General features: G+C 38.0%; 1 protein-coding gene across 6 annotated transcripts in view; it reads left to right on the top strand.

Moving 5' to 3' along the window:
- The window catches only part of eif2ak2.L (eukaryotic translation initiation factor 2 alpha kinase 2 L homeolog), a 43,960-nt gene that overhangs the window by 1,565 nt on the left and 27,236 nt on the right, over positions 1–15,159 (top strand). For 4 of the 6 annotated variants that reach the window (XM_041562018.1, XM_018261544.2, XM_018261542.2 and 1 more), the window contains exons 2-7: positions 4,296–4,430; positions 7,587–7,722; positions 8,996–9,045; positions 10,319–10,367; positions 11,402–11,502; positions 13,565–13,697. In XM_041562018.1, the coding sequence (XP_041417952.1) occupies positions 4,324–4,430; positions 7,587–7,722; positions 8,996–9,045; positions 10,319–10,367; positions 11,402–11,502; positions 13,565–13,697 (576 nt within the window). In that variant the 5' untranslated portion in view covers positions 4,296–4,323. 6 annotated transcript variants of the gene reach the window in all.

The raw sequence follows: 15,159 nt of genomic DNA, 5'->3' as shown, positions 1-15,159 counted from the left end.
TGTCTAGCCCCATGTCAGATTTCAAAATTGAATATAACAAAATCTCTTTGCTCTTTTGAGAAATGGATTTCAGTGCAGAATTCTGCTGGAGCAGCTCTATTAACTGATTCATTTTGAAAAAAATTATTTTTCCCATGACAGTATCCCTTTTTTTTGGGTAACCGGGTTCCCCCCTACATTTTCTATTATATGGCACATAAACTATGCAGTGGGCTCATGTGTAGGGCATTATAACAACTCTATTTTCTTTATTAAGCTTCCCTGGACTTATGTAGTGTAATGTATTTGCAGCAATATATACGTCCATTCAACTTTATAATTTCCCGCCGTATGCAAATTACCCTGAGCGAAGACCTCTAACGAAGTTTCTCTAGGTATAATTGAACACTAGCGCATCTTCGCTTTGATTGTTGAAGTAATGCTAGCGAAAATTCGCCAGCGTTCGGCGCCCTGGACGCAACTTCGCATTTTAGTAAATTATCGTTTTCTGAGCAAATTTTCGCCTGGTGAAGAGTAACAATGGTTTAGTCAATTTCCCCCTATATGTTTGAGGACCAGTTGCATGGTATATGGATTTATGTACCCCCACCCCTAGTACAAAAATAAGGATGTTGGAAGTCATTGTGACCTTATAAAATGCACAAGGTGTGGGGGGACATTTATTTTGTAATGCACAAGTTTCAGTTAATTGTGACAATACTGCATCACTAATCACCAAATATCACCATATATAATATTTTACACAGTATTCATGGCACTTGTGTATTATATCAGGGTAATGTCATGTCATATACGATATGCCACTCCCATCTTTGGCAAAGTGGGGCCAGAAAAATCTCAAAGACAGCTGACAAAGACAGACAGCACTAGTGTATAGCACAGCAGATATTAAAATGTCCCAACTTGTTCTTCCTTTTAGATTTGTGGATTTCAGGCTGTGATCAGGCTGCAAATCTTTTTGCCACTCTTGTTGCTCTGCAGCTCTCTTTACCTGTACCAGGTCCAGTTAAGAAAAAAAGGGAAAATTAAAGTGGTAGTTCAATGTTCAATGGTAGTTTCAGTGTGTTAATCAATTTGGAAGGGTTGCATTTGTAGTGCTCAGAAAGATCAAGCAAAAAAATCATGGGCTAATACATGGCTTAGTGGCAATTTTGCTAACGGATCCCTTAATATGAGTGTCAAACCTGTGGCTCTCCAGGTGAAATTCCCAGTGAATGCAGACAGCATATGCTTGGTTGAGGGAATGGGAAGGGCTTTTACAAGGGTATCAGTTCAGCTTTACCATAATGGAAAGGAAGAGCAGTCAACTCTCCCTATTTTTTTCAGGAGTTACCCAATTTTGGCCCCTCCCCCGTTTTCCCGTCACCCTACCACATTGTCCCAACTTTTGCAGGTTCTCTTTAAATTTCAGGGCTTGCATGCATAGTAAGCATTCTGTGATGTCATGCTAGAGTAGAATTTAGTGCCTTCAGGAGCAATTAAGCATGGACGTGAGCATGACATCATTCCAGGGGTGCATGTGATTGTGTTATGTCACTTTTCTGCAAAAAATTGTGGGAGCACCCTGCATGTCCCACAGGGGTCCCTCAGATTTCTCTTCTTTTAGGTTGAGCGGTCTGGAAAGGATATGGTCTGTAGTTTTAGATTTTACTACCCAGCTTCCAAAAAAAGTTGGGATACTGTGTAAAATATAAGTAATAAGTAGAATGATTTGAAAATCATTTTAACCATATATTTAATTGCAAATAGCACAAAGACCACATATCAAGCATTTAAACTGAAAATGGAATTGTTTTCTGAAAAATTTATATATATTTTGACTTTGATGCCAGCAACACATGTCTAATTTGGGTGAGGGGCATGTTTCCCACTGTGTTGTACAATGACAAATAAGGGATATGGGGAGCACTACTTACACTCTTCAGGTGTTGTTGAATTTGGTAGTGCAGGGTCGGACTGGGGGGCCCGGGGCACCACTCAAGAAAACACACTTTTTTTTTTGTGCCATTCCTAAATCGGAAGAGGGGTCTGGCCCGGCGGGGGCCCATGAGGGTCGGGGCTCACCGGTTTTTTCCTGGTTTCTAGCCGGGCCAGTCCGAAACTGCAGTGGTGCTATTCCTCAGACGTGCGGCCACTTCCACATTCAACAATCTATTCACAGGAAAGGCAACTACTTCACCACTTCTTGCTGTGCAAATAATCCTTTTATTCAAGACAGTTTTACCACTCCAAGTACTGAACAACATTTCAGGGGGTTTGCACCTCCCTTCGTCAGGTTAACAAGTGAGCCATATTAATCTTCACTCCAACACCCCACCCCTATGACATCATTCATGTAGGTGTGTCTCATCCAATTAATGTCCATTTAAAGTCCACATATATTTAGATAGACATTGCATAGAGTTATAGATCAATCATATACTGCTCACATTTGTATCTGTGAAAAATTGTAAGAAAGCTATACATTACCAACTGGGCAAATTATCATTACTCGTACATGTATATAATTCCCAGCCGGTTTTCTGTGAATAAAATTAAAAGTATTAGATCAGTGTTTAAAAATCAAACCTATTGTTACATTTTGTTTATTACAGGAAGCAACCCAAATTCCACTGCTTATTGAGACCTTTTGGATACACTGTTTCCAACCTCCAAATCAATAACTCTCTTTGTAACAATAAGTTTTGTTTTTTATTGTCATTCTCTGCCTCCACTGTTTCCAATATTTGCCATCTAATTTGGCTGACAGCGTGCCTCTGTTCATAGAAATGTTTTGCTAGTATTGTCTCTTTTTATACTTTTTTTCCTTTTTCTCTTTCACTTTTTTGTTCTGGTTTGTAGTTTTTTTTTTTATTGTACTCTTGTGTTCGTTTAGTCTAATTTTAATTTACCTTGATGTTTGCCCTACATATGCTAAGCCACAGGGGGCAGTAAACAACACTTTCCGAGCAAAATCTTTCAATGGGATCTTTGTTCCTTGGTGTGGGTGTATACAGTGGTCACCTGTTGTTATACCAGTACAGTGGCCACAATTTAAACATGGGATTGTGCCCTTCCTCTGGCTAATCACCTTTTTTTACATTTTTCTTTATGTCTGCTTGCATTACTGTTTCCCCTATACTTTTTCCTTTTTTATAACAGAAGCGGGGTAGACCTTTGAACAGTTTACTATAGTGATGTAACCCTCACCAGCTTTACTTCTGAGGGACCCAGTCTCTTAATATTTTTTTTTTTTTAGCATTCCACAACTTTTCCAGTCTTTTGTTGCCCCTGTCCCAACTTTTTTGCTGGCATCACATTCAAAATGAATTCATTACATATTATATACATTATAAAATGATTCAGTATTTGATATGTTGTCTTTGTATTGTTTGCAATTAAATCATCATGTTCTCTTTTTATTTACATTTTACACAGTATCACAACTTTTTTCGATATCAGGTGGCAGCCCTGACACACTCAGCCCTGAAAAGCATTTTACCTTGAGAGCAAAGAACAAAGAAGCAAAGATGCCAGAAAGGTCCACACTTGCAGGCCTTATGTAGAAATGATTAGATCATTTTATCAGTGGAAACTGACATTTTGGTAACAACAAAAGACTTTCTGAAAGTGAACAAACACACAAAAGTGTGTTTTGTGTGTATAAAAGGTATACGTTACAGCATCATCATCATCTCTAAACTAAACAAATACATATTTTTCTGAAAATATCTAAAGTGCTGCTGTGATCTGTTGGATTTTGGTTGGAATCACTTGCAGATTTGCAGTACGCCTAATAGAGTTAGTATGTATTGTTTGTATTTCAAAGATACTGCATGTGGTTGTGATATGCAAAGAGGGTAATAATTAAATCTCATACAAAATAGAGCACTCTCTCTCTCTCTCTCTCTCTCTCTCTCTCTCTCTCTCCCACAAAAGTTTGTTTTGTTTGTCTATAAGGTATACGATACAAATTAGATCATTTACATATTGATGCCTTTTAGAGAAGAGACAGTCTGCATCATTTGGTTTGAACCAAATGATTTGGATACAAATTACAATGTTTTACCTAATTATAAAATCCAAAGGTGGTTGTGGGTGCTTCTCCAAGGTTAAAGTACAATGTCTGCACAACTGATCTGGCCAAAATTTGCTTTAGACACGCAAAAAAAAAAAAAGACTTATCAATGCATGTTGTGCCCAGGCCCCAAAAAAGATGGTTTAACCGTTGTTGTGTGATGTTTGCAAATTGGGGTATGTTTAGTTTTGCAAACTTGTGGTATGCTAAAAACGGCCTTATTTTCACTTCTTTTTAGGATTATCATTGAGTAAGAAGCCTTTCTGATGGATGATCTGAATGTCAAAGGCCAGCTCATTTCCTTTTGCACAAAGAATGGATTGTCTTATCAATTTAAAAAAGTCGAGTCAACTGGACCGTCTCACGACCCAAGGTGAATGTTTACTTTCTCCCATGAACACAGGCATTAATCTGTTATACCCATGTGTTGTGGGTCACATTCATTAAAACAAAATCAATGGAGCTACTTGGCAGCAGCCAAAGGGATGTCTGGCCATTTGATAGATTGTAACTTACCAGTGGCATTCAGAGGTTTTAAAGCTTTTGGGGGCAATAACACATCATTAATGGAACTAGTTCTTACTTAAAGGGGTTGTTCAACTTATTTTTTTCAGTTCAGTTGGTTTCAGATAGTTCACCAGAAATAAAGAATTTTTTACTCTCTATTTGTGACTGTTTTTCCAGTATTGAAGTTCAAAGTTTAATTTTTCACCTTCTTATTATTGATGTACAGGCCGGCCCAAAACCCGCACACAGTTTGCGGGTTGTGGGTGCTGCGGTTGGGTGCAGATTGGGCGGGCTAGGTTCAGGTGCAGGTCGACTTTTTGTTGACCCACACATTGGAGTCCTGCAGCGAGTCAGGTACATGTGGAATACCTGCAAAGGAGTCGTATTTTGTTCAGAAAATCCCTGATCCCCTGACCATGCCGGCAGTCCGCGGCTAACCCACCTTGGTACCTGGCTAAGGTGTGGGACTTGGCCCTCCCATCCCCATAGTGTTTTAAGCAATGTTTTTTGTCCTTTTTGCTGCTGAATGACGCCAGAGTGACGTCACTTCCAGTTTCACTGTCCTGGGTTGGAAGGTAAGTTTCACTCTATAATGGCTCTGGGTAGGGGGATGTGTTGGGTTAAGGGTCATCGGGTCCGGGTCGGGCAAAGTTCCTTCTGATTGGACCTGTGCAGGACTCTAACACACATCATTACTTCTTATGTCTTTCTAAAGCAGCTCTGGGAGTGGGGGGGTCATTGACTGTAACTGATCTAAATTGATACATTCGTTGAAACATTTCTTATCTTTGGCCCTGCTAGGCAGAATCCCTGAGTTTCATTCTAACAGGCAGCTGTTAGAATTAATACAATAGTTGCTAATATTCCAGAGATGCTGCTGAGAAATATATAAACTAATGTAGCAAATTGTAAATGTTCAGAATCTGCACCTAAAATACTGAGCTGCAAGACTGAAACACCAGAGACAGGAACAATACAATTTAAACTTCTTAAAGGAACAGTTCAGTGTGAAAATAAAAACTGGGTAAATAGATAGGCTGTGCAAAATAAAAAAAAATTCTAATATAGTTAGTGTTAGTGTAATGTATAAAAGCTGGAGTGACTGGATATCTCTAACTATATTAGAAACACTTTTTATTTTACACAGCCTATCTATTTACCTAGTTTTTATTTTTATACTGAACAATTCCTTTAAATTCTGGAAAAATTTTCAAAAATATACCATGGTAAATAACTCAAAAAAGTCTTTGTTTCTGGTGAACAATCTGAAGACAACTGAATTGAGAAATGGGTTTGGAATGTGAACAACCCCTTTAAGTTAAAAACATATTTAGTCAGCAAAACAGTAAGGCAAGTTCGTATCTCCCACATAACATTAGGTACCAAGAAAAGACATCCTAAATATGAATAGCAGGTCCACTGAATAGTTTGATGCCCATTGTGCATAGGATTACCAAAGTATCTGGCGCTTAGAGACCCCAAAATTTAATTTGCGCATACAAATTGTCCCAGAGGTCCCAGAAATTAAGTTAGTGCATACACATTTCATAGCATATATTGCTACTAACAAAATAAATATTGCCTGATTTATGTGGGAAAAAAGTATGGATGCACTGAATACAGGATTTGGTTCATTATTCGGCCAGGATTCGGCTGTTTTCAGCAAGGTTCAGATTCGGATTCTACTATATGTGGCACTTAGAGCATTTTATCTACAAAATGTAGATTCTACATTCTGTGGTGCTTAGAGACCCCAAAATGAAATTTGCGCATAAAAATTGTCCCAGAGGTCACTTCAGATACTGAAAAATCAGTACATTTACTGCATTTTAGTGGGGGGGGGGGGGTTTAAAACACATAGAAATACGTTGACCCCACCCCCCCAAAACCATATATTTTTGCAAAATACATATTCAGGTGAATCCAAAATGGGTACCCATGCCTTTCTGCTCAAAACAACAATGCTTTCCCAAAATTGACAGTTTTGATGAAATACTGGAAAATCGCTTCAAAGCTTCCATTTTCTGACATGTTAACTCCCACATAGCATACGGTACCAAGAAAAAACATCCTAAATATGAATTCCAGGGGGTCACTGTACAGTTTGATTCCCATTGTGCATAGGATTACCAAAGTTCTGGCGAATAGAGACCCCAATTCAGCTACTGAAAAAACATTTACTGCATTTTTTGGGGGTAAAAACACAAAGAAATATGTTGACCCCCAAAATTAAGTTAGTGCATACACATTTCATGGCATATATTTCTATTACCAAAATAAATATTGCCTGATTTATGTGGGATAAAAAGTATGGATGCACCGAATCCAGGATTTGGTTCATTATTCAGCCAGGATTCAGCAAGATTCAGATTCGTATTCTACAATCTGTGTCACATAGAGCATTTTATACACAGAATGTAGATTCTACATTCTGTGGCACTTAAAGTGTTAAAGACTTTATTTTGATCTTAAAAATAAGACATTTTAAAGAAATTGAGAGGGAAAAAGGGGAAACAGAATCTGCAGACTACACCCAAGCAGTTGAGTTTCCCACTTTGTGGTACATGGGCACCTTGGGTGTTGTTCTTTATTATGATGACTGCATTTCAAGTTTTTGTTATTCGTGTATTAAATATTTTTGTTTTGTATTATTTTGTTTAATATAAACATCAGCCTAACAGAGGCACCATGAGAGATCATGTACATGTATGAACCTAGATGTTAACTTGCACAGAATTTAATACCAACCAAATACCAAATGTTTAATTTGATTTTCTAAAGCTATCCATTTATAGAACCCCCCAGGCCAAGTCAGCAGCTTATTGCCACATATATGGGGCCCTGCTGATAGCCAGATATCTATACGTATAGGGTGAGGCTCATTGATACTCTCCTCTCCATTTAGATGTGCATAGGCCTGCAGTAGATTCTGTTAAACGAATGGGTATTGGTAAATATATTTGTGCAATTTAGCCTGCATATTTGTCTATCAGTCCTTCATTGTAAAACTGTTGCTCCTTAGGTTTACCTTCCAAGTATTTGTCAACGGAGAAAAACTTGGAGAAGGGCAAGACAAAAAGAAGAAAGGAGCTGAATACATGGCAGCCAAAATGGCACTTTCAACTCTGAAAGAACGTGAGAATTCTGCTGCAACAGTGGTGAGTGTGGCTTCTGTTGTTGTAGAGATCACTTTCTGTCATATAACCCAGTGGGTACATTGCTCTGTTGAATATTAAAGGAGATATAGGATAAATGGAAAAAAACCTAATTTTGTAGGCAATTATGAGTAATATATGATGTTGCTGTTACATGGTGCTAAAAATGTATATTTTCTTAAAAAATAGCCACTTTATTAGAACTCCTTATAGATGTTCACTGGTTCCTGTTGCTGTTTCAAATGAGGGGTGTGCGTGTCCTAACAGTCCCTGCCAGAAGCACAGTAGGAGGGGGACAGCCAAACACAGTTCCCTATCAGGTCCTACTAGCTGCTGATTGGTTCCTCTCCTATAGTGCAGTGACCTGAGTGCTGCCGGCTCCCCTGCACAGCCTGGGAATTCAGGGAGCAGGAAGTGGAAGAGAAGGGAGGGATTATTAGGGTTTTTGCAGAAATATTCAATAAATCAGCCTGAAACGCTACTTTTTTAAGCACAATTCTTCTATATCTAAATGAGTATAATGCACTGGTATGTTCTTATTTTTTACACAAAATGTTAAAAAAAAAAAGTATAATGCCACACGGGCTGATTCTCAATCTTCGGAAAAACGTCATGAACAATGTTTGTAAAGTTTAAATTTCAATAATTTTCACATTGTCAGTACATCTACATGAAACATTTTTCACAAGTGAACATCACTGTGACCCTGTGGCAGAGTGATTGCCCTTTTTTTTTTTTTTTTTTTTTTACGATGCACTGCTTTGTTTTTCAAAATTCGGATATTACATTAAAGGCATACTAACATATTTTAAAATTACTTTTCAGTTGTTATGAACCTGAGCGATTTAATTTGTAGTTGGTGGTGTGTTCAAATACATTCCACTGCACAACCCATTTATGCCTGCCTATTTTGTCTCAAGTCAGATGCATTTGCAGCTAAATCTGGTTGACGTTGATTTTAATGTTCACTGTGTGCTCTTGGTAGTTTAAACCTTACCTTAACAGATGCTTTTATGTAAAAAAATGCAGAGTCTTAAAATGCAGAGTCTTAAAAAAGCATTCAACCAATCAAATATCTGCTTTTGGTTTTCTAACTTGTAGGTGACTGTTGAAACCTAATTGCTGATTGGTTGCTAGGGGCAACATCACCAGTGATGTTTTTCTACAGCATGATAAATTGGCCCCTTAATGTCAATAGATAAAAATGGATTGTGATTTTAAGACTTCATTACCATGACTTAATAAAACAACATTTTTTTTTTTTATCTTTTATTAGATACAAACAACCTCAGAGCAGGATTCCTCATCCATTGTATTCCTTGCAAGGTACCAACAAAGTTATATTGACTATAATTCTCTAGTATGGGAAAATATTAATATTTTGTTGTACATGTAGTCACTATGAATAACCATTGAACATAAACACTGTTTTAAGAATAAACTGATTTAGTGCTTTTCATCCTTGTATATCATTTTTTATTGTTTTGTGAAATCTCAGTATTAATCAATTTGTCGACATGTAGCTTTGAATAAATTATCAGATTGCTGACCGGACCCTATATTTAGTCAGCAGGAGAGCTGTAAAGCTATGCAGGACTGGAGAGAAGTAACTCCTTTGTTGGCACAGGCTGAAAATCAATAAATCTAAAACAAAGAAAATATAATTGTGCTATGTGTAAAAGTATGAAATTGAGTAATTCAGTATTAATAACCCCTTCAAACAGATCACAGCTTGTAAGCACCTTTTGCATCCAGTCTTCTTCTAGGGATTTTTGCTAATCTTCCTTGCAGATCAGTTCAAATTTTGAGATTCTCTTGAGCCAGGGTCTTGCATGTTTAGGGCCCTGACAGATGAGGTGCTTCATCAACTTGCAGGAATTTTCTGTGGGGAATAAAGCACCTGACAATACCTGCCCCTCTGCTTTGCCACATGTAAAATACATCACATTACATGCGATTATTTAGGGTAAAAAAAAAAAGGCCTCCTTCTGCACTTTCGAGCTGTTATCCAGGATTGCTTGCGGTGATTCAAATGAATTCAAAGGGGCAGGTATAGCTGGGCGATTCACCACCTGTGGGAGAGGAGGTTTCTCGCTGGGTGATGAAGTGCCCCGTCTATCAAGGCCCTAAGATTTACTGACACATTTTTAGTGGTGTTTGTAATGGGGCTGTAAGGATCACTTGCTTTTCTTTAAGTAGCTCATTTTTAGGTATGTTTAATCTCATTGGGGTTATTTATAAACAGTGGGCAAATTTGCTCCTGAGCTGTATGCCATCCAATCAGATAATTGCTTTCAGTGGTTACCCTGCAGCCCCGTTAAGCTTTAAAAAAATTTTTTTGAAATTCTTAAGTGAGTTCTCTACTACGAATGCACACTCCTTTATTTAGTCCAGAGGGTCACTGGAAAGTCATGTAGATTAAGCAGTTTTATATAAACATTGTGATTTTTGTAGAATGTGTTATAGCTAACTTTTATGTTTACAACTGCTGACCTTTCAGTTTTCTTTATTAATATATATTGTATTTAGATTTTATATAGGCTACAGGATTCAGATTTGATATTGTTTCTGTACTGAACATTCTTTCTTCTTTTTTCAGTAACACAGGAAGCCCATCAGCAGTTTGTATTGGAGAAACAGAAAATGGGGTATGTTCAGGCACGTTTCAGGGGCTGCTGCCGCCCCTCCTCCTGCTCTGCTCTTCTAACTACCAGCGTCGGAGCGGGTGGAGGAGGGGCCGCATCGCTAGTGCAGTGAGCGCTATTGCGCTCGCTGCGCTAGAAGAGCCGAATTTCCGTTTTAAAAAACGGAAATTCGGCTCTTAAAGTTACCAGAGGCAGCTTTTTGCCGCCCCTGGTAACTGGCCGCTCCGTGCCGTCTGAGGCAAGATTCTCACCTTGCCTCATGGCCGGAGCGGCCCTGGGTATGTTTTATATATTTATAATATAATGTTCTGTAATCTTCCTGCCACTTCGAAATATTCTGTTGAGATAACAATATGCTAGGCACACTACAATACCATTGAAGTTACCCCATATATGCTACAAGAAACAAAAAAACACCAGAGTACCCATTCATCCACAGATATTTGAGTTTGAATTTTGCACTCTGTTCATAGTTGGTGAAATGTCTTTGTCAACCAGACAACTCATAGATTGGGGCAGATTTACTTAGCTCGAGTGAATTTTCGAAGTCCAAAAAGTTCGAATTTCGAAGTAATTTTTTGGATACTTCGACCATTGAATATGATACTATGACTTCGAATTGACTTCGATTTGAAGTAAAAATCGTTTGAATATTCGACCATTCGATAGTCGAAGTACTGTCTCTTTAAAAATCCTTCGATTTCAATACTTCGCCAAATTAAAGCTACCGAATTGCTATATGGCCTATGGGGACCTTCCAGTGCATTTTTTAAAGTCTTTAGCATAGAATCCTTCGGTCGATTGCTAAAAATCATTCTATTCGAACTATTTAATCGTTTGATGGAATGATTTTTATTCGATTGATCGAATGCTATTTTAGCGCTAAATCCTTCGGATTTGAAGGATTTCATTTTAATGGTCGAGTTTCGAGGGTTTTAACCCCTCGAAATTCGACCCTTGATAAATCTGCTCCTTTGTGACATTTTGTTTGACAGCAGTTAGCAAGATGATTGTTATCTGTTTTATTTTGACTCTAGTGTGATGAAAACTATGTTGGAATACTCCATGAACTGTGTCAAAAACATACACTGATTGTCACGTTCTTGGATGAACGCCATGGACAACCTCATATTCCTGAGTAAGTTAAGCAATGTTCCTATGAATATCCACCTAATGTTAAAACAGACCATTTGTGAGGCAGCTTAGTGGCAACTTTGTAAAAACAAAGGAACACGTATGTTTTCTCACCAGCATTTTACATTATTGCCAGTAGGAAAGCATTTACGGGAGACTTCTCTTGTGTGGTAGCTTATTGCCAGGGACAATTTACTGTGTGCTATAAATAACAAGTCCTACATGGAAGATTTTGTAGGATGGTGTCAACAGAACACATCCTACAAATCATATGTAGTTACATGGGTCAAAATATGATGGGACTGATAGAAGAATCTGATGTGTAAACTACGTTGAAGATTTGCCATCCAACATGACACGCACATTGGAAGGGAACGCTGCGTCTGAGAAGATAACACTTGATGGTGTCTGAAAGAACTTCTCTTGAAATACATTGTTGGATGTACCGTAGGTACACGGACAAAACCCACCACCATCCAACTATATCTGATACAATTTACATTACAGAAGTTTGGAATAAGGTTTTGTAGCATCCCACAAAATTTTACACTGTTGTATGACAATATTTTGTGGGTCAGATAAAATCTCCCATGTAGTTTAGCCCCTTCGTTTAATATTCTGTTATCACAATTAAGCTTTGTCCCCCACCACCAAATTCCTTCTGAAACATAATCATTGGCTAGTGCTCACTGAATACATGCTCCATCCTAATAACATGAGATTGTCTATGAAGGTTCTTATTCATCCAGGTGATGATATACAGTATTTCGTAGAATTAAGTCAAAGGCAACTGGACATTTCAAGTTATTCACGTTTTATCACTCATCCTTGTGGCTTCTTCAGTTCAACTGAAGTGGTAGGGAATTCCCCGATATTATAAACCCTTTAGGGTAGTAAAGTCACAGACATCCAATCACAATGGTTCCATTGAACTTCAGTAAGGTATTGACTGATGAAGTGTGATCCAGTCACAATGGTACCTTGATTTTCATTAAGGCGGGTGTTAATCTATCAAAGTACATGACTGGAAATGTGAATTGTCGTGAAGACACTGGGGTAAGGCTGTCAAAGCGGCATTGTAGGTTGATGACAAGCGGAAGGAAAAGGACAACAACAGACCTTTGAGGACAGCAATGTGCACATTTTGGATAGAGAGGACAAATAGTTTGAAAGAGCTGTGAAAGAGGCCATTTATGCCAAAGTGGAAAAACCATCCCTGAACAGAGGAGGGGGCCAGCGACACCGGTGGCCATCAACCTACAATGCCGCTTTCACATTCATACCCCAGCGGCTTCAGTTAAACTGAGGAAGCGACTCAGATGAGTGGTGAAATTTTTTTAAGAAAAAACTTTAAATGGCTGATTTATTAATGGTCAAATGTTAGGGTTTTTTTCCCACCTCAAATAAACTCGAATGACCTCGAAATTCGATTAGTATCTTATTTAAGAAAAAACTTGAACGTCTAAAATTCGAACGAATATTACCGACCCAAAAATTTGAATCAAATTTGACTAAACTGTAATCTAGTTTTTTCTCCAAAAAAAAACCTAGCAGGAAGGCTATTAACATCTTTGAATAGGTCACTGGACCTCTGCCATTGGCTTATACATGAACTCGGCAGTTTTTAGGAGGCAAATAGTCAAATTTGGGTTGTTCCCAGGGTCAAGTTATGATGAATTAGAATTCGAGTTTGGATTATTCCCAACTCGAATTTGTGAGTTTTGACCAAAATTTCAACTTGAAAATTTACAATTCGACCTTAATAAAGCTGCCCCGTAATGTCCTGTTGCCTTTGACTTAATTCTTCTAGATACTGAGCATGAGATTGCATGTTTAACTATTGTGTATGTTTATTATTGCATTCATTGCTGTGCTGTATTGAAATTGTCCCTGCTTATTTCAGTTTTTACCATTACTGAGAATAATACCTATCTTATTTGAGTCTTTCATGTAATTTTGACTGCACACAATGTTAACATTTGCTCAAGCAATAATAAGCTGATGTTGCTAAACATGTTAGTCCAGTAAGGGTTAATTCGAAACTGTTCTATTGATGCTTTTGATAGGTTTTTCTGTAAAGCGGTGATTGGTAAAGAAGAATTTCCCAAAGCTAAAGGGAAAAATAAAAAAGAAGCTAAGAGAAAAGCAGCTCATTTGGCGCTAATATCCCTTAAATCAAAATATCCAAATGATATTCAGGTAAGTGTCATGGTAAAATATACAGTATAACAAACAATCAGACTGGATAGTAGGTATCTATGCCCTCATGTGGAAAGCCATATTTTGATTTTATGAAAGATTTTCCCCCAGCCTGACTGGGTGAATCAGAAGAAAAAAAATAAGCTGCACTTGGCGACTACATGTGGTACACACAGAGCTACCTCCAGACTTTTATTTATGTGGAGTACAGGAAAAGCCATACGTTTCAGGTGGCCGACTGCCTCCTTCGTCAGTGATGTACATTGGGTTAATCACTAGGTGGATGTCCAGACCATATATTAATGGGTCAGCAATACATCATCTTGAAATTTTCTAAACTGATTGTCTTAAGTTGCCACACACATACAGACCATGCCATTCAATTATGTAGAGAATATTGTTCTTTAATGATAATTCTAAAACCAGATGTTCGTTTAAAAATAAAATGAAATGTATAATCACTACTCAAGCACCCCCCAGTGATTATAATAACCTACCTGATACCCCAGAAGCTGTTCGGATGAGTAGTGCAACATCTTCAATGATTACTCAGCAAGTTCAGTTGCTCTAGATTTGCTTCTAGACAAACTTAATACAATTTCCCACAGGGAGAAACTGCCATTATCTGTTTTTGTATGACAAACAATAAGCATTTTCTCAATAAACTAATGGTCTATTCTTATATATACTGGTTGGAACTTATCAACAGTAACGTAACTAGAGGGGAGCGGGCCCTGGTGCTCCCCTGGTAGTTCCGCCATTGCTTATCAAACCTAATGTATCCCTTTATCATTTTTTACATAATTTCCTTTCTGTCTCCCATTTTTGGCTGTTCTGTATCTTCCAGACTGCATCATTGATTTTGATTATAGTGAATATCTATCTCACTTAAGGTGCTTGTCTGCAATTTAATTTTCCTCATATTGATGACCAGTACAGTATTGTAACTGCTTTTACTCTCTTTTTTTACCCTTTGTTTGTACTCATTCTTATTCACCTCTTGTCACTACTTTTTTCTTTCTTCAGTTTTGTCTATACTAAAAGGCATCATGTTCTACCCCCTAGTATGTGTAATTTAAAGGGAAACTGTCATCCTAAGAAATATTGTCCAAATCCCAAAAGTGCTTTTATTATACAGCATTTTATGCCTAGGTGAAAAGTCACCTCTAAGTAATTTTCTCTTGCCTAGATTGGGGGACACAGGCACCATGGGGATGAAGATCCTGTTGCTTGGAGAAAGGACACTAAAAGGTTAAATTGGCTCCTCCTGCTCTGGGCTTCATCAGTTTTCTTTTAGTGTCCTCAGAAGGAGGACAGACACTTTGTGGCTGGGAGCAATGCTACAGATTTCAGTATCATGCCACTACTGGGGTCAGTGTTTCTTTTCCAAAACCCCTCCAGCCAAGGACTTCTGATCTGAAGATGCTCTGTAGCCTTCCCGCTCTACGGAGGTTGCAGGCTG

The sequence above is a fragment of the Xenopus laevis genome, chromosome 5L (assembly GCF_017654675.1).
Source record: "Xenopus laevis strain J_2021 chromosome 5L, Xenopus_laevis_v10.1, whole genome shotgun sequence".
Lineage (NCBI taxonomy): Eukaryota > Metazoa > Chordata > Amphibia > Anura > Pipidae > Xenopus > Xenopus laevis.
Note: the sequence above shows the minus strand (reverse complement) of the source record. Positions and strands in the feature narration are given on the sequence as shown.